Source organism: Rhinoraja longicauda, chromosome 35, assembly GCF_053455715.1.
Source record: "Rhinoraja longicauda isolate Sanriku21f chromosome 35, sRhiLon1.1, whole genome shotgun sequence".
NCBI lineage: Eukaryota > Metazoa > Chordata > Chondrichthyes > Rajiformes > Arhynchobatidae > Rhinoraja > Rhinoraja longicauda.
Genome location: NC_135987.1, coordinates 11,792,179 through 11,816,391, shown reverse-complemented (window position 1 = coordinate 11,816,391; position 24,213 = coordinate 11,792,179). Strand labels below are relative to the sequence as shown.

Genomic DNA, 24,213 nt, shown 5'->3' with positions numbered 1-24,213 from the left:
ACAAGCCTGCCCCACCATTCAATATGATAATGGCTGATATACACCAGCCTCCACGCCTCTCTGTGCTGGTTCCCCAAAGAGCTGAGGTCAGGGACTGTGAGTCACAGTCCAGAGGGTGGAGCTGAAATCCAGAATAACATGTTGAGCTAAAATTGGCTCTCAGCGTTAAAATGCGTACAACTCTGAAGAATGAATAAATCATACTTTGCTCAATAACAGGATGACATATTGAGGAGAACATTAACTGTGAGGGAAAATCTGGAGTTTTCTGCTAACCTTCGACTCTCCAGCAAAGACCACACAGTTGAACAGAAGAAACAAAAGGTGAACCAAATCATCGAGGAACTAGGATTGCAAGACTGCATTAATACGAAGGTATGTTGAACCTCATGGGGTTTACTTCACAGGAACAGGTGATCTGTTCCAAATAGAACCATGCTCCATAAAATCTTCTTGCCCCTCTTCATTTCACCCCCTCAACATGTTTATTTAGTTTAGAGATACAACGTGGAAACAGGTCCCGCTGAGTCCGTGCCATCCAGCGATCCCCGCACTATCACTAACACTATCCTGCTCACACTAGGGACAATTTACAATTTTTACCAAAGCAAATTAACCTACAAACGTGTAGGTCCTTGGTGTGTGGGAGGAGACCAGTGCTCCTGGAGAAACCCATGTGGTCATGGGGAGAACGTACAAACTCCGTAGAGAACCTTTAATCTTCTTGAGATATGGGAGTTATTGGCAATGTAAATATTAAATACCCATTCTCAATTACCCTTGAATTGGTGGCAATAAGGTGCCTTTTCTATCCAGGTGGTTGAGTTCAGGGATCGGGAGGGCTGGGATACTGTTGAAGGAGTGTTGTCAGGTCACTCAGACAAGGTGGAGAGAAATTAAGGAAATATTAGATCAGGTATGGACAGTAAACTCTGCGCAAAGTTACTTACTACTCAATGCAGTTACTTGTGGTCACAGGTAAGTGATGGCGTGAAGGTTCCAGCTGCTTGGGACTTACAAGTGTGAGAAGGGCGCCATCATTTTCTCCATGGTTACCTGTTGAAAGTGTAGAATGGAGCTGCAGATGCTGGTTTGTACCGAAGATAGACACAAAGTGTTGGAGTAACTCAATGGGTCAGGCAGCATCTCTGGAGAAAAAGGATGGGTGACCTTTCAGGTTGGGACCCTTCTTCAGACTGAGTCTGAAGAAGAGTTCCGACCTGAAATGTCACCCATCCTTTTTCTCCAGAGATGCCTTCTAACCCATTGAGTTACTCCAGCACTTTGTGTCTATACCTGTTGAACGTTTTGGTTGGTGTTGGTTTGTAGGTATCAGGTGATAACAACTCGAGGGTGCCAGGACCGAGGACATTGTTGTTAGTCATGTGTCTTCCATAACTTTCTTTATTTGGAACTAACAATATTTTGTTGTGTCAGATCGGCACGGACCTCTCGCGAGGTATTTCTGGCGGAGAACGAAAACGCTGCAGCATTGGAATGGAACTGATCACCTCACCATCTCTGATCTTCTTAGACGAGCCGACGACAGGATTGGATGCACACATGGCCACTTCTGTCATCCGTACACTTCACAAGTGAGTCTTCATGTGGCTTCCACGAGTCTACTCTGAGGCAGAAAGAAGAAACAAAACTTACACTCTACAGCTTCCCAAATTAGATAATGGAAGCATATCTCCTTTCTTGAAGGGTTTTCCCCAGGTTCTCCAATTTTTTCACACCACACAAATATGTGAGGGTGGTTAGTTAATTGCCCCCGGTATGCTGCTGAGCGTTGCATCTGGGAGGAGTTCATGGGTATGTGGGATGAATAAACTGGGTGTAGATTGAATGGGAGGTTGATGTTCATCGCAGATTTGATGGGCAGAAGAATCTGTGTCTATGATGTATGACACTATGATATTAAAAAGCAGATGTGTTTTTACGGCAATGTAGTGATTTCACAGTCACCAATAGTACAATTACATTTTACTCCCAATTTATTAACAAGAAATTCAATTCCCCCAGCATTGAGCAGAAGTACCAGCCTCGCTACCTGTGCAAGCTACTGGAGTAGGACAAACACTTCAGATTCATAATAAAAGTACAATGATCTGAGCCACAAGCATAAAAGGTGTAAAAGTTACATAATTAATTCCTACCTTCTTTGGGTGGCAAGACCAATGGATTGATGCTATCAATGCTTCTTATTTTCAAGGATTTCTCTGAAGTAATTTTTTTTTAAACTTGAACAAATTCTTTTCACTTGACATTTTGTTATTTGTGGCCAATCTGGAGTCAAATAGGAGAGTGCACTTTAAATTGGATTGAATCTGAAGTGCTGCTGTTACCATGTTAAATGCGCCAACTATGTAAAACTACAGTGGAAGCCTTGAAAGGAACACTGCATTAAATCTATCCCTTAACATTTGGCTGAACCACTAGAAAGAGAAATCCCAAAGGAAGGCCCTGTTTTATTTTGAAGTACAGTAATTGCTATTGGGTGGATTGTATAGACCTCATAGAGATCTATAGGTCTATGAGGTCTATACCTTATACAAGGTTGAATGTTGTGGAACCCACATTTCTCTTTTATAATACCCTTTACATTTACTAGGCAAGGGTTTGCTTTTCCATCTATTTAACCTGAAATGGGAGAAGCATTATCTTCTCAATCCTTCAACTTTGCTATTTCATCAGCTAATTTTAAATTTTATGACATTCATTGTCAAAGGGAATCCTGTATAGAATTCCCAGAACTATCAATAATTGTAAAGGTCTTGATAAAGAATGGATATTTTAACAATGGGACATTCAGCAACTACTGTGAATAAATTTGAAATATATTACACAATAGCGATGCTTTGGTCTCTCCAGTTATGGATATCTGCTGGAATAAACTATGGTCAGAGTCTCAAGATAACTTGAATTATATTTTGTTCTGCTCTTATTTCATGCATGTATCAATGACGGGAACTACCCTTAATCTCTCTATGCCTTTATCATATCACTTGAAGAACGCATCCATGTGCATTAAATGTTGAAGATTTTTTAACTTGAAACACTAACTCTGTTTTTCTCTCTTTCTGCCGATCCTGCCTGAGTTATTGAGTACTTCGAGCATTTCCTGTTCTTATTTCAGACTTGATTTTGTGATTTTAGGATGTCCAGAAATGGGAGGAGCATTGTATTTTCAATCCACCAGCCTTGCTATTCCATCTGCAAAATGTTTGATTATATAACATTAATGAGCAAAGGAGAAATTGTATATCAAGGCCCAGGTGGAGAAACCACCGGATACTTTAATGATCTTGGTAAGAAAGAGACACTTAACGCTGGCCTTTATTTAATATATTAAAGCATACCTGACTGTACCATTCCTTTTACTTGTATACTTCAGGGCCAATTATCCTTCCAGAGCATCCCTCCCACACTGGTCCAACAATGGTCTCCCATTATCCCCTTTGAACTGATGAACTGATCACTACCTATCATTTCCAGACATTCTGGTCAGATCGTCCCATTTCCTTATCAAGATCTCTGGTCACTATTATGAAGACTAGGTTTGGAAAAAAAAATCCTGATTATTTAATTAATTACGTGCCATAACTGCCTTGCTGCGATTGAGCTCCTGTTTCTGATCTTTGGATTATTAGTCAGGGTAGTTTAACCACTGCCCCACCATTGTACTTAGCCAAGATAGGGGCACCTGTGCAATGGGGAAATGTCTCTCTGGCTTTATACAAATATTCATAGTGCTGCTGCCACTAACATCTGGCAAATTGTTTATTTGTAGGTTATGAATGTGACCCTCGTAATGACCCTGCACAATTCTTCATGGATGTCATTAATGGAGTCGTGTTATCCCGTCATGAAAACTCCAGTCCAGGTATTTCTGACAACCAAGATTTGCTGCTTAAATTTTATTCACACAACACAGCGTCAATCTAATGATATAATGTGGGTGTCAGGAGGGAAATTAATCCTGATTAGAGGTGAAGGTTGTATTCTGTACTCACGTGCAATAGAAAAGTGTAACTGAATTACTCGGTAAAATCTAGACATAGGAACTGCAGATCCTTCCCCCCGCCCCATCCCCTTCCTCCTACATCACTTCCTCTGGCTTCACGTTACACGCCTCTTCTCTTATTTGCTTCTCTCACAACCTTTTGTCTTTTCAACTCTTGCCTTGGTCTGACCTGTGGATTGGTATCTGCCTCACAAGGGCCCAGGTTGATTCACTCCCTTCTACTTACTGGTGACCCCATTCCCATGGTCTACTTCTCTCACTGGGGCCCTGGCTCCTATGCTCCCCTGGAGAGCTCCTGTTCTGTTTCCTGTGCTCCCTTGAACGTTCATCCAAAAAGGACATTAATTAAAAGTATGAAGGAGCATTAATAAACCAATGTCTGGTAGTCTGGTAAATCTGCTTGTCCGCCACCACCCAGATTCTGAGCATGCCAGAGTTTTACTGTACCAACATAGCCTTTCCTCTATGCCACCACAGTCCTTACCCCTAATAAGCCTCCACTCTTGACTCAGAGGCAGATTGAAGAGTATTGCATACACACTTGCTTTAGTTATCCATCAGATCCGGAAATGGTGTTGGGTAGACTGATGGGACTGAAGGCTAATAAATCCCCAGGGCCTGATGGTCTGCATCCCAGGGTACTTAAGGAGGTGGCTCTAGAAATCGTGGACGCATTGGTGATCATTTTCCAATGTTCTATAGATTCGGGATCAGTTCCTGTGGATTGGAGGGTAGCTAATGTTATCCCACTTTTTAAGAAAGGAGGGAGAGAGAAAACAGGAAATTATAGACCAGTTAGTCTCACATCGGTGGTGAGGAAGATGCTGGAGTCAATTATAAAAGAAGAAATTGCGGAGCATTTGGATAGCAGTAACAGGATCGTTCCGAGTCAGCATGGATTTACGAAGGGGAAATCATGCTTGACTAATCTTCTGGAATTCTTTGAGCATGTAACTAGGAAAATGGACAGGGGAGAGCCGGTGGATGTAGTGTACCTTGACTTTCAGAACGCCTTCAACAAGGTCCCACATAGGAGATTAGTGGGCAAAATTAGAGCACATGGTATTGGAGGTCGGGTACTGACATGGATAGATAATCGGTTGGCAGACAGAAAGCAAAGAGTGGGGATAAATGGGTCCCTTTCAGAATGGCAGGCAGTGACTAGTGGGGTAACGCAAGGCTCGGTGCTGGGACCGCAGCTATTTACAATATACATTAATGACTTGGAGGCCCAGAAGCAGTTGGAGGCGGTTGGAGCAGCGTCCGGGCGGTAGGTTTAAAAACCCAGCGCGGGGCTTTGTTCACCCAGAGGCCCAGGAGCGGTTGGAGGCGGTTGGAGCAGCGTCCGGGCGGTAGGTTTAAAAACCCAGCGCGGGGCTTTGTTCACCCAGAGGCCCAGGAGCGGTTGGAGGCGTTTGGAGCAGCGTCCGGGCGGTAGGTTTAAAAACCCAGCGCGGGGCTTTGTTCACCCAGAGGCCCAGGAGCGGTTGGAGGCGGTTGGAGCGTTGGTATAAAAACGTTCCCACACACTTTAAAAGAAGTGTTCTGGAGGAAACCGCTGATTGGTGGAAGCGGACTAGAGGAAGCAGCTGATTGGGCGTAACCCCGGGGTTGTAATTCTGCTTTTTATTCGTACTTTTAGTTAAGGGTTCAGTGAGTTCAGGGTTCAGGAAGTTAAGGGTTCAGTGAGTTAAGGGTTCAGTGCTTTTTAGTAAAGGTACAGTTTAAAGGATTAAGAGGGATTTGATTTAATTTGGGGGTAAGACATGTCAGATGAGATCGGCCCCGTGGAATGCTCATCCTGCAACATGTGGGAGATCAGGGATATTGTCGTGTCCCTGATGACTACGTGTGCAGGAAGTGTGTCCAGCTGCAGCTCCTGGCAAACCGCATTGAACGGTTGGAGCTGCGGTTGGACTCATTCTGGAGCATCCACGAGGCTGAGAAGGTCGTGGATAGCACGTATAGTGAGTTGGCCATACCACAAGTAAAAGATAAGCGGACAGAAAGGAAACGGGTGGCCACTAGCCAGCGTAGCAGTAGGCAGGTAATGCAGGAGTCCCCTGCGGTCATCTCCCTCCTAAACAGATATGCCATTTTGGATACTGTTGGGGGAGATGCCTCATCAGGGGAAGGCAGCAGCAGCCAAGTTCATGGCACCCTGGGTGGCTCTGTGGCAAAAGAGGGGAGGAAAAAGAGTGGAAGGGCTATAGTGATAGGGGATTCAATTGTAAGGGGAATAGATAGGCGTTTCTGCGGCCGCAAACGAGACTCCAGGATGGTATGTTGCCTCTCTGGTGCAAGGGTCAGGGATATCTCTGAGCGGCTGCAGGACATTCTGAAGGGGGAGGGTGAGCAGCCAGTTGTCGTGGTGCACGTTGGCACCAACGATTTAGGTAAAAAACGGGATGAGGTCCTACAAGGTGAATTTAGAGAGTTAGGAGATAAACTAAAAAGTAGGACCTCAAAGGTAATAATCTCTGGATTACTACCAGTGCCACGTGCTAGTCAGAGTAGGATTAGGAGGATATTTCATATGAATACGTGGCTTGAAAAATGGTGCAAGGGGGAGGGATTCAAATTTTTAGGACATTGCAACCAGTTCTGGGAGAGGTGGGACCAGTACAAACAGGACGGTCTGCACCTGAGCTGGAATGGAACCAATGTCCTAGGGGGAGTGTTTGCTAGTGCTGTCGGGGAGGATTTAAACTAATGTGGCAGGGGGATGGGAGCTGGAGCAGAGAGACAGAGGGGTGTAAAATGAGGGTAGAAGCAACAGGTAGCAAGGTGAAAAGTAAAAGTGGCAGGCAGACAAATCCAGGGCAAAAATCAAAAAGGGCCACTTTTCAACATAATCGTACAAGGGGTAAGAGAGTTGTAAAAACAAGCCTGAAGGCTTTGTGTCTCAATGCAAGGAGTATACGTAATAAGGTGGATGAATTAAATGTGGAGATAGTTATTAATGATTATGATATAGTTGGGATTACGGAGACATGGCTCCAGGGTGACCAAGGCTGGGAGCTCAACATCCAGGGATATTCTATATTCAGGCGGGATAGACAGAAAGGAAAAGGAGGTGGGGTAGCGTTACTGGTTAGAGAGGAGATTAAAGCAGTGGAAAGGAAGGACATTAGCTTGGAGGAAGTGGAATCGATATGGGTAGAGCTACGAAACACTAAGGGGCATAAAACGCTAGTGGGAGTTGTGTACAGGCCACCTAACAGCAGTAGGGAGGTTGGGGATGGCATCAAGCAGGAAATTAGAAATGCATGCACTAAAGGCGCAGCAGTTATAATGGGTGACTTCAATCTACATATAGATTGGGTGAACCAAACTGGCAGGGGTGCTGAGGAAGAGGATTTCTTGGAATGTTTGAGAGATGGTTTTCTAAACCAACATGTCGAGGAACCAACGAGAGAACAGGCCATTCTAGACTGGGTATTGAGTAATGAGGAAGGGTTAGTTAGCAGTCTTGTTGTGCGAGGCCCCTTGGGCAAGAGTGATCATAATATGGTAGAGTTCTTCATTAGGATGGAGAGTGACAAAGTCGATACAGAAACAAGTGTTCTGAACTTAAAGAAAGGTAACTTTGACGGTATGAGGCGTGAATTGTCCAAGATAGACTGGCGATTGATGCTGAAAGGGTTGACGGTGGACATGCAATGGAAGGCATTTAAAGGTCGCATGGATGAACTACAACAAGTGTTCATCCCAGTTTGGCAAAAGAACAAACCAGGAAAGGTAGTGCATCCGTGGCTAACAAGGGAAATCAAGGATAGTATTAAAACAAAAGATGAAGCATACAGATTAGCCAGAAAAAGTAGCATACCAGAGGACTGAGAGAAATTCAGAGTCCAGCAGAGGAGGACAAAGGGCTTAATTAGGAAAGGGAAAATAGATTATGAGGGAAAACTGGCAAGGAACATAAAAACAGACTGCAAAAGCTTTTATAGATATGTCAAGAGAAAAAGATTAGTTAAGGCAAATGTAGGTCCCTTGCAGTCGGAAACAGGTGAATTGATCATAGGGAACAAGGAGATGGCAGACCAATTGAACAAATACTTTGGTTCTGTCTTCACTAAGGAAGACATAAACCGTCTGCCGGAAATAGCGGGGGACCGGGGGTCTAAAGAGATGGAGGAACTGAGGGAAATCCAGGTTAGTCGGGAAGTGGTGTTAGGTAAATTAAATGGATTAAAGGCAGATAAATCCCCAGGGCCAGATAGGCTGCATCCCAGAGTGCTTAAGGAAGTAGCCTCAGAAATAGTGGATGCATTAGTGATAATCTTTCAAAACTCTTTAGATTCTGGAGTAGTTCCTGAGGACTGGAGGGTAGCTAATGTAACCCCACTTTTTAAAAAGGGAGGGAGAGAGAAAACGGGGAATTATAGACCAGTTAGCCTAACATCGGTAGTGGGGAAAATGCTAGAGTCAGTTATTAAAGATGTGATAGCATTACATTTGGAAAGTGGTGAAATCATCGGACAAAGTCAGCATGGATTTACCAAAGGCAAATCATGTCTGACGAATCTTATAGAATTTTTCGAGGATGTAACTAGTAGAGTGGATAAGGGAGAACCAGTCGATGTGTTATATCTGGACTTTCAGAAGGCCTTCGACAAGGTCCCACATAGGAGATTGGTGTACAAACTTAAAGCACACGGTATTGAGGGTTCAGTGTTGAGGTGGATAGAAAATTGGTTGGCGGACAGGAAGCAAAGAGTAGGAATAAACGGGTCCTTTTCGGAATGGCAGGCAGTGACTAGTGGTGTACCGCAAGGCTCAGTGCTGGGACCCCAGTTATTTACAGTGTATATTAATGATTTGGACGAGGGAATTGAATGCAACATCTCTAAGTTTGCGGATGACACGAAGCTGGGTGGCAGTGTTAGCTGCGAGGAGGATGCTAGGAGGCTGCAGAGTGACTTGGATAGATTAGGCGAGTGGGCAAATGCATGGCAGATGCAATATAATGTGGATAAATGTGAGGTTATCCACTTTGGCGGCAAGAACAGGAAAGCAGAGTATTACCTGAATGGTGACCGATTGGGAGAAGGGGAGATGCAACGTGACCTGGGTGTCATGGTGCACCAGTCATTGAAAGCAAGCATGCAGGTGCAGCAGGCAGTGAAGAAAGCGAATGGTATGTTGGCATTCATAGCAAGAGGATTTGAGTTTAGGAGCAGGGAGGTTCTGCTGCAGTTGTACAGGGCCTTGGTGAGACCGCACCTGGAGTATTGTGTGCAGTTTTGGTCTCCTAACCTGAGGAAAGACGTTCTTGCCTTAGAGGGAGTACAGAGAAGGTTCACCAGATTGATCCCTGGGATGGCGGGACTTACATATGAGGAAAGACTAGATAGACTGGGCTTGTACTCGCTGGAATTTAGAAGACTGAGGGGGGATCTTATAGAAACATATAAAATTCTTAAGGGGTTGGAGAGGCTAGATGCGGGAAGATTGTTCCCGATGTTGGGGAAGTCCAGAACCAGGGGTCACAGCTTAAGGATAAGGGGGAAGTCTTTTAGGACCGAGATGAGAAAACATTTCTTCACACAGAGAGTGGTGAGTCTGTGGAATTCTCTGCCACAGAAGGTAGTTGAGGCCAGTTCATTGGCTATATTTAAGAGGGAGTTAGATGTGGCCCTTTTTGCTAAAGGGATCAGGGGGTATGGAGAGAAGGCAGGTACAGGCTACTGAGCTGAATGATCAGCCATGATCATATTGAATGGCGGTGCAGGCTCGAAGGGCCGAATGGCCTACTCCTGCACCTATTTTCTATGTTTCTATGTTTCTATGTTTCTATGAAGGGATTAAAAGTAACATGAGCAAATTTGCAGATGACACAAAGCTGGGTGGCAGTGTGAACTGTGAGGAAGATGCTATGAGGTTGCAGGGTGACTTGGACAGGTTGTGTGAGTGGGCGGATGCATGGCAGATAAAGTTTAATGTGGATAAGTGTGAGGTTATCCGCTTTGGTGGTAAGAATAGGAAGGCAGATTATTATCTAAATGGTGTCAAGTTAGGAAAAGGGGATGTACGACGAGATCTGGGTGTCCTAGTGCATCAGTCACTGAAAGGAAGCATGCAGGCAATGAAGAAAGCCAATGGAATGTTGACGTTCATAACAAGAGGAGTTGAGTATAGGAGCAAAGAGGTCCTTCTGCAGTTGTACAGGGCTCTGGTGAGACCGCACCTGGAGTACTGTGTGCAGTTTTGGTCTCCAAATTTGAGGAAGGATATTCTTGCTTTTGAGGGCGTGCAAGAAATTGGTTTACTAGGTTAATTCCCGGAATGGCGGGACTGTTGTATGTTGAAAGACTGGATCGACTGGGCTTGTATACACTGGAATTTAGAAGGATAAGAGGGGATCTTATTGAAACATATAAGATTATTAAGGGGTTGGACACATTAGAGGTAGGAAACATGTTCCCAATGTTGGGGGAGTCCAGAACCAGGGCCCACAATTTAAGAATAAGGGGTAGGCCATTTAGAACGGAGTTGAGGAAAAACCTTTTCAGTCAGAGAGTTGTAAATCTGTGGAATTCTCTGCCTCAGAAGGCGGTGGAGGCCAATTCTCTGAGTGCTTTCAAGAGAGAGCTAGATAGAGCTCTTAAGGATAGTTGAGTCAGGGGGTATGGGGAGAAGGCAGGAACGGGGTACTGATTTGGAATGATCAGCCATGATCACATTGAATGGTGGTGCTGGCTCGAAGGGCTGAATGGCCTATTCCTGCACCTATTGTCTATTGTCTATTGTCTATCTGCCTGGACCACAATGGATGGATGGCATGGGACCTTTCCAGAACTGCTCCAGGGGAAGCAAGGCGAAACATATTTAGAGAAGCTAATCAATTTGTCTTTATGTTTCTTGTCAAACTACTTTCATATCCTACATTCTCTTTCCTTCACAATGTCTTTGTTTTCCTTTGTAAAACACTGAATTTCTTCCCAATTTTGGTCACCACTTTTATGGTTAACATTGTACATTTTTCCTTTGATCTAATACTAACTAACTTCCCTCAATATTCACTTCCCTTGTTGAGTCCTACTGGTTTAAAGGAATATATGTTTTTTGTAAACTTTTTATTTATTTTTTCCTGTCATGGCTTTTAATGTATTTTCCAACGAACTATAGTCAAAATAGTTATCATGCCTATTCAGATTCTTGTATCAATTTGAACTAAACTATGTCTCTTGTATCAATTTGAACTAAACAATGTTTCAGATGCTGGCTTTTCATCAGAAATGGCCCGGAAATGTTTTTGATTTAACACAAATAAATTGGACAGAAATGAATGTTGATATAAATAATTATAGATGAGTCAATAATAGGTGGAATTTGAATATTGAATCCTGTATTTTTTTTAAAAGAAGAAGCAATCACTTCCCACAGCGTTCCGGATCCCAGTGAGAATACAAATCTCTTCGCCCATCATTTCCGACAATCTGCTTTGTATCACCAAATCAACATGGAAGTGAAGAATTTATCTGCAACAGATAACTCAAGAGATTCAGTCAGAGTAAAGTACACATATCCAACTCCTTTTTGGTATCAGGTATATAAAAACATCTTGTATTTTTGTGCGTTGAATGTAAAAATAAATGCAGTGGGGAGATTTATGTAGATTGCATTGCACCGTTGTCTGCCTTGCTTAGGCTGAATACTTTGTCTTAATATTTATGTGATTCTAGATTTATCCTTTATGCTGAAAATCTCCAAAATTGTGTTTAACATTCTTTATTTCCCAATAAGATAGCAATTTGAAATTACTATAATTACAAATTACTCTTCCATCATTAACTGCCATTCTAAAATATTCAATTTCAAAGAGTGTGCAGAGTGCATAGGAAGTTAAGTTTAGAGATGCAAAGTGGAAACGGGCCCTTCGGCCCACTGAGTCCGCACCGACCAGAAACTATCCTACACACTAGGGACAATTTACAATTATACCAAGCTAATTAACCTACAAAGCTGTACATATTGGAGTCCGGGAGGAAACTGGAAATCTCAGGGAAAGCACAGGCAGGTCACGGGGAGAATGTACAAACTACGTACAGACAGCACCCGTAGTCATGATCGAACCCAGTTCTCTGGCGCTGTAAGGCAGCAACTCTACTGCTGGGCCACAGTGTCGTCACTATAGTTCTAGCTAATAAAAGTGCAGAATGACTTTGAAATCGTTCTATCTTCTATTGTGTGTAAATACAGTTCTATCTTCTTCCTTGATGGTGTCAGTGCTCTCCACTTCATCCTTGAATGGAGGCCCACTCTGCCCGCGTTCAACACAAGCGCCTCCTCCTATTCTTACACCACTCACTTCCACCATAAGGTGTTGTAATGGGAACTCTTGTAAGTTTTTGCCATGTTGGAGATTATGTTTCAAGATACTCACCTTCCCTCTCACACCCTTCCTATTACATTGCATCAGATTCTTTCACAAAATATTTTGCTCTAACCCCGAACTATAATTGTCGTCAAATTAACTGCTAACATCTACCTTTTACCTTACCATTTCACAGTCCATCTCTAAGTCTTTTCTCCCTTTTCCTCAATTTTGCTACCTCCATTTCTGAAGTCAACCTCGCATCCATTAACTGCCATAAACCCAGGGATTCCAACAGCTTTCTTGGCACTTTTCCCCTCACCTTTCTTCCTGCATAACTGTTCCAGTGATCCCACTATCCACACAAATACATCTTCCTCACTCCGCAGCTGAGGATTCCACTTCAGCTTTGGCAACAGGATACTCATTTATGCTCATTATATTTCCTGTTCGTGTATTGACATCCCTCCCCTCCATCCAAGAACTACACAAGTTCACTTATCCTCAACTTCCATTTCAATGGCCTCCGGATTCAGGGTGCTTCTCTGGCATTTCCGAAGATATCAAAACTCCAAATGCATCCTTCCCTCTCCTATCATCATTCCACAAGATTGGTTTCTCTGGAATACTGGTGGTTCTTAATAATATATTCCAATATATTCCTTTATTCGTCCCACACCGGGGAAATTTACAGTGTTGCAGCAGCAAAGTGGATAGCAAGACATTATAAATAAAAGTAAAGACAAGGATAAATTGTCATCAGTTTTCTGTGTGTTGTTAACTGTTATTGTTGACTCGTCTGCTGGTAGCAGTGCTGGTTGTGTAGTCTCACAGCAGCGGAAAGGAAGGACCTCCTATATCTCTCCTTCACGCACTTGGGGTGAAGGAGTCTGTCACTGAAGGAGCTACTCAGTGCAGTGACAGTGTCCTGCATGGGGTGGGAGTCGTTGAAGTCATTCTTCACTCCCCCCCTCCCCTCTCATGTCCCCTTCTTTTCTTATGTCAACTACCTTTTTATCCCATTCTTTCCTATCACCCAAGACTACCAACGTACTCCGTATGTAAGAAAACATAAAAAGTGAATTCCTTTTTCATATATGTACTTATTTGTTCAATTTCTTCAAATTCCTACTGGCATCGTTCTATCACTTTACTACTTCGACCATTACATCCATAATTATCAGGATGTCTTTTCCCAGAATATCCATGGCTATTTGTTCAGTGCGCAGGATCACAGCACTGGGTAGGCACATCTCTACAATGACGCTAAGCAGATTTTCAGGCGTTGATCACTTGATGATGCCCCACTTTGTTTTGCTACTCACTATATAACTGTGAGTTATAGACAATAGACAATAGATAATAGGTGCAGGAGGAGGTCATTCGGCCCTTCGAGCCAGCACCGCCATTCAATGTGATCATGGCTGATCATTCTCAATCAGTACCCCGTTCCTGCCTTCTCCCCATACCCCCTGACTTCGCTATCCTTAAGAGCTCTATCTAGCTCGCTCTTGAATGCATTCAGAAAATTGGCCTCCACTGCCTTCTGAGGCAGAGAATTCCACAGATTCACAACTCTCTGACTGAAAAAGTTTTTCCTCATCTCAGTTCTAAATGGCCTACCCCTTATTCTTAAACTGTGACCCTTGTTCTGGACTCCCCCAACGTTGGGAACATGTTTCCTGCCTCTAACGTGTCCAACCCCTTAATAATCTTATAGGTTTCGATAAGATCTCCTCATCCTTCTAAATTCCAGTGTATATATTCACTTTTAACCTGACATTGGGAGATATAGAGGAGCCTACTCCAGATGGTAGAAGAAAAGAGGGTTCCTCCATGAGATAACCAGAGTACTAAACCAAGGAGATTAGCAAAATTAGCACGTTTTTTGCTTGTAGAGTTTATCTGAAGTACTCATAAGTCTTCATTGTTCATTTGTACTTTCAGCTGTATATTTTGAGTGGCTGCACTTTAAAGAACCTCTGGAGGAACCCGCAGACCTTGGTGGTTCAAGTGTTTATGATGCTATTGTTTGGCATATTAAATGGACTTATATATTATAACATACCACACACATTGCCGGAAGCTTTACAAAACAGGTAGGAGAACTACAGAAACAGTTGAATAAGCACATTGGGATGTGCAATTTATTCAACACCGTGAATTACAACAATAATCCCATATTTTCTTTTTGATATTTTATTGCCTATTTCTTTTTATTAGGTCTCCATATTCCTAGACCTAAAATGGTGGAGCAGATAAGACTTGCTCCAACCACTCATTAGTGAATTCATGTAAACCCCAGTACAGACCAGGAGAAGAATAGTCCTGAGTGTTCATAACTTTCTCCCTTGTCCTTTGCATTGAGACATGGGCACATATGTCCCACCAATGGCACAGCCGATCATAAGTATGAGCTCGAACTAGACCCAAATATTGGCTCACTCACAAAGGAGGCACCCAACTTCCACTGTGATACAAACCCAGCCAAATATTTCTCCCAGGAAGGGAATGTCAAAAGCCAGGGGGCATAGTTTTAAGGTGAAAGGGGCAAGTTTAAAGGAGAAATGCATGGATGTTTTTTTTACACAGAGGGTGGTAACTGCCCAGAATCTGCAGCTAGGGGTGGTGGTGGAGGCAGATATGATGGTGACATTTAAGTCTTTTAAATATGCACATAGATATGCAGGGGATGGAGGGATATGGATCATGTACAGACAGATGAGATCAGTTTAACTTGACATCATGTTTGGCACAGACATTGTGGGCTGAAGGGCCTGTTCCTGTGCTGTACTTTCCTATGTTTGATAATTCAGAAATCCAAGTTAGATTGTCATGGGCCTCCTCCAGTGCCATAGTGAGGCCCACTGGAAATTGGAGGAACAGCACCTCATATTTCGCCTGGGCAGCTTGCAGCCCAGTGGTATGAACATCGACTTCTCCGACTTTAGATAGTTTCTCTGTCCCTCCCTTCCCCTCCTCCTTCCCAGATCTCCCTCTATCTTCCTGTCTCCACCTATATCCTTCCTTTGTCCCGCCCCCCTGACATCAGTCTGAAGAAGGGTCTCGACCCGAAACGTCACCCATTCCTTCTCTCCCGAGATGCTGCCTGACCTGCTGAGTTACTCCAGCATTTTGTGAATAAATTGAGATTGTCTTTTAATACTGATTGATTGATGTGATCTCTTGTACAATGAGTTGCTATTACCAGTCTCATTTGTATCCGATTTTGACCTGTTTTGTGCATGTTTTTGATTTCAGAATTGGGGCATTCTTCTTCATAATAATCAATCAGATTTTTGGCAACCTTTCTGCTGTGGAAATCTTCATTCAAGAAAAAGCCCTCTTCATGTATGGAAAACAGTAGATTAATCATCAATCAATCTGCTAGAATTGGTGCAAGATTAGATTCAGGGTCTCCCTCCTTTCTTTGGCAGGGCAGATGTATTTTTCCCAGGTGTAACATGATAACGAGGCACTTATGCCCATGAAATAAAAATCTAAAACCAAAAGCCCTGCTGGTAAAAACAGTTAGATTCTCCATAAGAACTGACACTGGAAGTAACAACTACACCAGTCTCATGTGGACTAAGATTAGCATGTTAGGAATCAAATCATTCTTGCAACAAAAAAAAAATCCGTGGGAAAATAGGATTGTTCAAACAGATATTTCTATTATTTCCTGCTGTTGGGGGATATTTCTGTAAGGTGGTGACTTTTTCCTGATCATTCTTTTCAACACGGAAGTAATTGAACGTTGCAGGAAACTACAGATATGATGTCTTTCCTTGTGACACAACACAATTTTATTTTTATAGAACGTAAGACTTCTGCCTGTGGGGTGGATGGAAGATATTTAGGGAGGTGGGTAAGACGCGTGTGAGTAAGTGGAAAGGGTGGGTTGGGGTTTTAGCCATCTCGTGTTCGCTGGTTAAATAAAAAGAATGAAATCACTGAGGAATTCATTTACCCATAATATTGCAATGGTGAAATTGTTGAGTTACTGTTCAAGATTCAAGATAGCTTTATTGTCATCCAAATTGGACGAAATTCAGTTACCCACAGTCCAACAACAAAAGCATCAAAAACAGTGAACAGTGGACTTTGGGCGATTGGGCTTCCTTGTGTGTCCATTCACTTCCACTTTGAAAATCTATGATTTACTATTATTTTGACACTGAAACGTTTCCATGCTATTTTTTCACAATCTGAAATGTTGGTGTTTTCAATCCTAAATCTTTTATCAGACATGAAAATGCAAGTGGCTACTATCGGACTTCAGCATACTTTCTGTCCAAGGTTGCAGTCGACCTGATTCCCAATCGTATTGTTCCAATTCTTATTTTTTCATTAATATCCTACTATTTGATGGGTATGTATTCTAATACCTCTCTACCAGAGCAGATACACTGCCTGTTATTAAATTATGCTGCAAATATTAATTCCATAATATTCCAACGGAAGACGTTAATTCTAGGCAGAGAACTTCCAACACAGAGAAAATCTTATGAAATCAATTAGATTGCTGTAACTGATATAAGCAGTAGTTCAATTATAGCAAAGGAACTTTTTAGTAATGTTAATTATGTTATAATAGAAACCTGGGATAAATGTAATGTTTTTTTTCTCATCATGGAATCGAGGTTGGATCAGGACATTATGGGACCCTCTGATACTCCAAACTCATTGATACAAGTTAAAGAATGAATTCAATATTCAAAAATATCAGTATACTATATATATATACTGACATTTTCGAATATTGAAAAGCATTGTTGTAGTCAATTGTCAATTATCAATTAATTACTTTGGATGTGCAGTTATTTGGGCGAACATTCCAACCAGTTTGCATATAAGGTTCCAGAATGATGGGTACAACAGCAAAGTAAATTACTGGACTTGTAATCCGGAGACCTGGATTAATGATCGAGTAACATGAAATTAATTTCTATTAAAAAACCTGAATTCCTAACCCACTGGATTAATAAACTCATGTGGTTTATTAATATTCTTTAGCGATGAAAATCTGCCAGTTTGACATGGATGTGAGTCTCGACCCAAAGTTATCTGCTCACAAAAATCAACCCTGGCCTAACAAGTGATTGTTACCCCAACATGCTTCAATCTTATTTACACAGATTGAATGGCTCATGAAGACAGTACATCACCACTTTCACAAGGAAATTAAATACTGGCCTTGTACATTACATTTAAAATATATATTTTATTTCCAAAAATAAACTTTATTCAGAATTTAAAAAAATACAAAACATATGCAAACCCAGTGCAAAAACTTCTCCGACATTCTCAGCGTCTATACATTCATAGGTTTCACATCGGGTCCTGTTCGCAACAAGCCTTAAACCAGGCACCCCCGGGGGGATATCCATTCCCTTGTTTGGGGGGTGCCCCTACTGGAGTTTACCCCTCAATGTCCCACAACAGGAGGACCCTAGACTGTGATCTTCCCCCATGTTGGCTGCACCAAGCTTCAGCAAGTAGTCTGGAATGGGCCAGTCAGCAATATTCCCTGATTCCCTGCTGGGTGGTCAAAGCGCTCCGGACAGACCAAAGAGCGTCTTTCACCAAGTTGGTGATCTTCCAACAGCACTTATGTCCGTCTCTGAATGGGACCCTGGGAACATTTCGTAAATTAGAGTCCCTTGGATGAACCATGACAAGGACCCTTACATAATTCTCTAGACTCTCTTCACAAATCCACACTCTGCAAAGAGGTGGGCAAAGGTTTGATCTAAAACTGTGATCATTATTGTTCCTTAATACCAGAACCTCAAATGTTCACACAAGTTTTTAAAAACTATTTCACAACTTGCCCACTGAAGACTCGCATGTTTGTTCCCCACTGAATATACAAGTAAGTTTTTCACCCCACACAACATGTGCCTTTGAAATGCAGTCCGGCTGATTTTAAAACAGTCCCACCTGCATTGCCATCAGTTGTTCGTCCATTTAGGTTGTTTTGACCAGGCACACGTGATATTAGTTTCAAGTTGTGAAAAGATTTTCTGAATAACTTGACCAAAGCAGCCTTAGAGCAATGCACCTGTAATAAAATCAGTAATACCTCCATTTAAAATAGTTTATTTAAATCAATACTAGCAGTGTACCACACATTTTCAACCCCAATATTTTCAACACAGGCTTGAAACAAGATATTGGTTCGTTTTTTCTGTTCTACATGACCCTCGGCCTCAGTAGTTTGTCAGCAGTGAGTTTGGCCTTTCTAGTCAGTGCCAGTGTCAGCACTTTTGCAACAGCCAATGCTCTGATCGCCATCCCATATGTCTTCATGATGGTAAGAACTTAAATCATAAACATTCGTCTATAACTTCCAGTGACTCCTCCCCCAGCCTCCCGCAATCACTGAACTACGGTACTCCTTCTTTGTAGGTTTTTGGAGGCTTTCTGGTGAACTTAAACAAAATGCTGCAATGGATGGCTTGGTTGAAGTGGATCAGTATATTCCGTTATGGTTTCAACGTAAGAAACATTTCTTTCTAAACATATTTATTAAAAACAAAATAGAATGCATGCACTTGCATTAGGACTTTATAAAAAGCATTACTTTGGGTAGGAAGGGACTGCAGATGCTGGTTTAAACCGAAGATAGACATACAAAGCTGGAGTAACGCAGCGGGGCAGACAGCATCTCTGGAGAAAAGGAATAGGTAACTTTTTGGGTCGAGCCCCTTTTTCAGACTGAGGAGAAAGGGAAACGAGAGATATAGACAATGATATAGAGAGATATAGAATAAATTAATGAAGAATATACAAAAAATAATGATGATTTAGCTATGGGCTAGGTGAAAACAAGTTATACAGACAATGAAACTCACCAGGTACTTTGGGTGTTGACTTAGTTTACTGGAGTAAACAGTTGAACAGAACTGTTGGATGGTAAGATGACCCTACTCTCATTGACCTTCACACAGTTAATTGTCAGAATCGGCTTTGAGGAGACATTTTTGTGGAGACATTGTGGGTAAGCTGTCAGAAAATAAGATGCCTTAAAAATCAAAGTAAGAACAAGTGGGGATGTTTGGTCAGAGGATGAAGCATGTTCAGTTCTCCAGGACCGAGGAGTTGAATAAGGTTGGACTGACTCAAAGCAGAAGTACTGCAAAAGTCTTCAAAATGCCAAGGGAGGACAGGACTACAAGTATACTAGTGTGTAGGAAAGAACTGCAGCAAAGATAGACACAAAATGCTGGTGTAATTCAGCAGGTCAGGCAGCATCTTTGGTGAAAAGGAACAGGTGAGAAAAGGTCCCAACCTGAAACGTCACCTATTCCTTTTCGCCAGAGACGCTGCCTGACCCACTGAATTATTCCAGTATTCTGTGTGAATCTACTAGGAGTGCACTGATGGAGTCAGCTGAGGTGGAGTTAGAATCTAGCATCAGACACCAGATCGAATGTAAGAAAGAAATTGCGGGGCAAAATGTATTTAATATTTCCTAATGACAACTAGTTGCCTGCGTGTAACTTTAGAAACTGTAACCAAAAGCATGGGACGTAATAAAGAGCCTGTCCCCAAGCACATTTCATGATAATATCACGGGAATTACTTTCCAACAGGGCAGGGGTTTAAAATTTAATCTGTAATGACAGTTTCTGTTTTAAAGTTATATAAAAGACTAGACCAAATGGACCCATTGGGCCCAAACCTCTCCTGCATTGGTGCAGCACCCTCTTTTCCCCCACTCCCCCTCCCCTCTCACCCCCCACTCCCCCTCCCCCTCCCCTCTCCTCCCCTCCCCTCCCTACCCCCCTCCCCTCCCTACCCCCCTCCCTCTCCCCTCCAACCCCCCTCCCCCTCCCCCTTCCCCTCCTCCCCACTCCATCCCCCTCAACCCCCCTTATCCTCCCTCCTCCCCCTCCCTCTCTCCCCCCCTCCCCTCCCTCCCTCCCCCTCCCTCCCTAGGAGATAGATTTAAACTTTAAAATGTGAATAACTTAAAAAATATAACACCGATTTCAATGAAACTTCTTCCATTAGCACCAAAGGGATGACGGTGAGTAAGGTGGGCCTAAAATTGCCGTGCTATCGTGTACCGTTTTGGCTGTAGTTCAGGAACAAACAAACAAACAAATGAGTTTTAGTATATAGATTGGAAACATATGGAGAGGCACCACTGGCCAAGGGAGCACTGAAATATGAGGCTGAATATAGTTTCCAATTTTCAATTGGATAAGCAATCAATGGTGTCTCTGCCAACTATTCCCAACACCCAGTACGTTCCCATTCAACCACGGGAGGTTCACGGGATGATCAAGTAACAGATACTATAGAGGACTATTAAACTTTAGCTTTAAAACTGTTTCATAATCCATTTATACTAAATAGTTCATGTTTGGACAACTAATTAACTTGTCATATTTTTCAACAGGCACTGCTAATCAATGAACTAAAAGGACAAATATTTTACGCAAATTCAACAGCGTGAGTATTTGGATTTTAGCTAATTGAAGTAACGTTTTTAATTTTAATTTCAATGAGTAAATGATCTTTTATAAGTGCCAAATAGGCAGCTAGCACAAATTGGGAATCCAGTTGTGGAAAGTTTCATTTCATATTTGAAATTGAAATGTAAAAGGGAGCAGCATATAACAGTATAACAGTAAACAGAGCTTTATTTGTCGTTCGGTACCGAAGTACCGAACGAAACTACATAGCAGTCATAGAAAAAAAGAACACAAGACACATAGCCCCAACACAAACGTCCATCACAGTGACTCCAAACACCCCCTCACTGTGATGGAGGCAACAAAACTTCCACTCTCTTCCCCACGCCCACGGACAGACAGCTCGTCCCCGACCGACCCGCACAGTCCCCGTAAGGGGATGGAAGTCCCCCCGGCCGAATCGCACCGGGCGCTGAAACGTCTCGCGGCCGAGCCGGGCGATGAAAGGCCCCGCGACCAAGCCTTGCGCAGCTAAGTCCCGTGGTCGAGCCGCACCGGGCGATGTAAAGTCCCGCAGCCGAGCCGCACCGGGCGATGTTAAGTCCCGCAGCCGAGCCGCACCGGGCGACGTAAAGTCCCGTGGTCGAGCCGCACCAGCGATGTAAAGTCCCGCAGCCGAGCCGCACCGGGCGATGTTAAGTCCCGCAGCCGAGCCGCACCGGGCGATGTTAAGTCCCGCAGCCGAGCCGCACCAGCGATGAAAAGTCCCGTGGTCGAGCCGCACCAGCGATGTAAAGTCCCGCAGCCGAGCCGCACCGGGCGATGTTAAGTCCCGCGGCCGAGCTGCACCGGGCACTGTTAAGTCCAGCGGCCAAGCCGCACCGGGCGATGTAAAATCCAGCGGCCGAGCCGCACCGGGCGATGTTAGGCCCCGCAGCCGAGCCGCACCCCGCGCCGTGAGGAAGAGAAAAGTTTCCCCCACCCCCAATTACAATAGTCATGGTCAATAAATGTGAATCTTAACCTTGTGATGTGTTTATTTCAGAGGTCATGCGTTGCAGAGCAAAGTTGTTTAGAAATTCATTTTTAAAAGCAACTTTCAGATGCATAGCACTGAAAAAAAATCTATTTTGAGTGGGAAAATAATTGCAACATTTCTTATGGTGCCACTCTGGAAATTCGGCTGGATATTTCTGCTTGCAAAGCCTTCTGGTACCAATCATTGATGTTTACATCAGTTACATATGGTCATAAGTGATAGGAGCAGAATTGGTCCATTTGGGCCATCAAGTCTACTCCGCCATTCAATCATGGCTGATCTATCTCTCCCTCCTAACCCCATTCTCCCGCCTTCTCCCAATAACCCCTAACACCCATACTAATCAAGAATATATCTATCTCTACCTTAAAATATCCATTGACGGCCTCCTTGACGAATGCCTCCTCACTGATGAATGCCAAAAATTCCACAGATTCACCATCCTCTGACTAAAGAAATTCCTCATCTCCTTCCTAAAGGAGAATCCCCTTTAATTCTGAGGCTATGACCTCTGGTCCTAGACTCTCCCATTAGTGGAAACATTCTCTCCTCATCCACTCTATCCAAGCCTTTCACTATTACAGATGGGGCAATGTCAATTCCCAAGCAGCACTGCAACTTTGCTCAAGGAATTAGGCCACATTGTCCCAAGGAATGGGCACTGTTGATTGTGGTTCTAAATGACCACATAGGCATCATTTAACTGGCATTTCCTGGAAGACGTCACAGCCCAGCCTGACTCCTGACCCTTTAATTTGAATTTAATTTTGTGGCATGTTTTCCTGGATTCATATTTAAATTTATTTATTATTCTGAAGAACCACAAAGAAAGTGGCAGGGGTAGAATAATTCCTTGGTAACTCTCTCCATTCCATTCATTATTCTAAACATCACAACGCAATCAAATCTCGCCCTCACATTCAACCAAATGATTCAATCCTTCAGTTTGGCCAACTGCTTTGATTGCGATATTGCTAATTTGGGATCAATTATGTTACTGTGCAGTCGGATCCCAGGTCAAAGTAATATCCATGAGGTCTGCAGTAGCCAAAAAGTGGCGTTTGGCTTACTTTATAATGGAATAGGATCAAGAATATGACTTCACTGGCATCATGGAATAATGAATGGAATTGACACTTAAAGGGGAATTATTCCAAATGAAGACATATCCTTAAAATTCAAGTGAAATACACCTTTGGGGTGTGGACCTCAAATGCACTATGCCTGGAGATGTTTACTATTACAGTTAATTGTTTCCTTTTGTTTTACTGTTATCTGATCAGATTGTATTTCTACAATGATCTCCATTCTGTATTTTGCAGGGTTCCTGGAGAGATCTACATGATTGAGCAAGGTATTGACTACAGCGTCTGGGGATTCTGGCAAAATCAACTTGCCCTTCTCTGTCTAATGATAATATTCTTCCTTCTGGCATTTATACAGCTTTTAACAATTGACAAGTGGAAATAATCTGGTGTACTTTTAACTCTTTTCTCTGCAATCGCAGAGACATAACATTGTTTGGAAATGCAATATATAATGAAACTGTGGCGGATCAGACCACTCTCTGGCCTCCGCCAGGCCACTACAAAACCATGAAATGCTGGAACTACTTCACAACTCAGGCAGTATCTGTAGAGGAGAGTGGACATTTAAGATCAATGACCTTTCATCAGGTCAATGCCGATGAAAAGGCATTGGTTCTGATAAAAGTAATTGATCTGGGATATTAATTGTGTTCCTCTCACTACTGACACTGCCAGACTTAATGAGTATTTACAACATTGGGTTTTCATTTCAGATTTCTAGCGTCGGTGATTTCTTTGAGGGAATTTTGTAAAATGGAATTAATTGCCTTAGCATTTTTTTGTTTAGTATTTGTCCTCCAGGTAGCAATGGCATGGCAATGAACTTTCAGTGGGACATCTAGTTAATAATTATAAACACAGACATTATCAAACTACTTCTGATAATTGGTTATTGCTGCAATCATTTATGTACTGCATTGGGACTTTGGATTTTTACCTCATAACAATAGTTAAGTGATTATATAATTTGCCTGTATAACTATGACCACTCGTGACATAAACTGTAACTATATGTATTCTTCCAGGGTTGCATTTGGTCCTCAATTTGCTCTGGACTCATGCCCTTGTCAATGTTTTTCTTTCCTCAGTGCCCTGTCATTTAATCAATGTTCAATCAATGTTCAATGATCAATGTTCCTTAACAAATTAATAGACGTTTCCATGACTTGGAGATCATTGTTTTTATACAACATCAGATTTAGTAAATTGTTTTTCTCAATAAAAGACTTTCACTGCACAGGAGTTTGCCATTTTGCCAATTGTATTCATGCTGATTCTTTGAATTATTATTGATATATGGAATTGCTTCA

The 24,213-nt window shown here is 42.7% G+C and overlaps 1 protein-coding gene across 1 annotated transcript in view; it reads left to right on the top strand.

Annotated features, from left to right (window-relative positions):
- The window catches only part of LOC144609910 (broad substrate specificity ATP-binding cassette transporter ABCG2-like), a 30,146-nt gene extending 6,861 nt beyond the window's left edge, over positions 1–23,285 (top strand). Inside the window, exons 4-15 of the mRNA XM_078428308.1 lie at positions 220–375; positions 1,438–1,595; positions 3,160–3,311; positions 3,794–3,886; positions 11,398–11,582; positions 14,298–14,449; positions 15,612–15,701; positions 16,598–16,722; positions 18,512–18,666; positions 18,762–18,851; positions 20,761–20,813; positions 23,138–23,285. Coding sequence (XP_078284434.1) covers positions 220–375; positions 1,438–1,595; positions 3,160–3,311; positions 3,794–3,886; positions 11,398–11,582; positions 14,298–14,449; positions 15,612–15,701; positions 16,598–16,722; positions 18,512–18,666; positions 18,762–18,851; positions 20,761–20,813; positions 23,138–23,285 — 1,557 coding nt within the window. The remainder of the gene's footprint in view (positions 1–219; positions 376–1,437; positions 1,596–3,159; positions 3,312–3,793; positions 3,887–11,397; positions 11,583–14,297; positions 14,450–15,611; positions 15,702–16,597; positions 16,723–18,511; positions 18,667–18,761; positions 18,852–20,760; positions 20,814–23,137) is intronic.
- Positions 23,286–24,213: the final 928 nt, after the last annotated feature.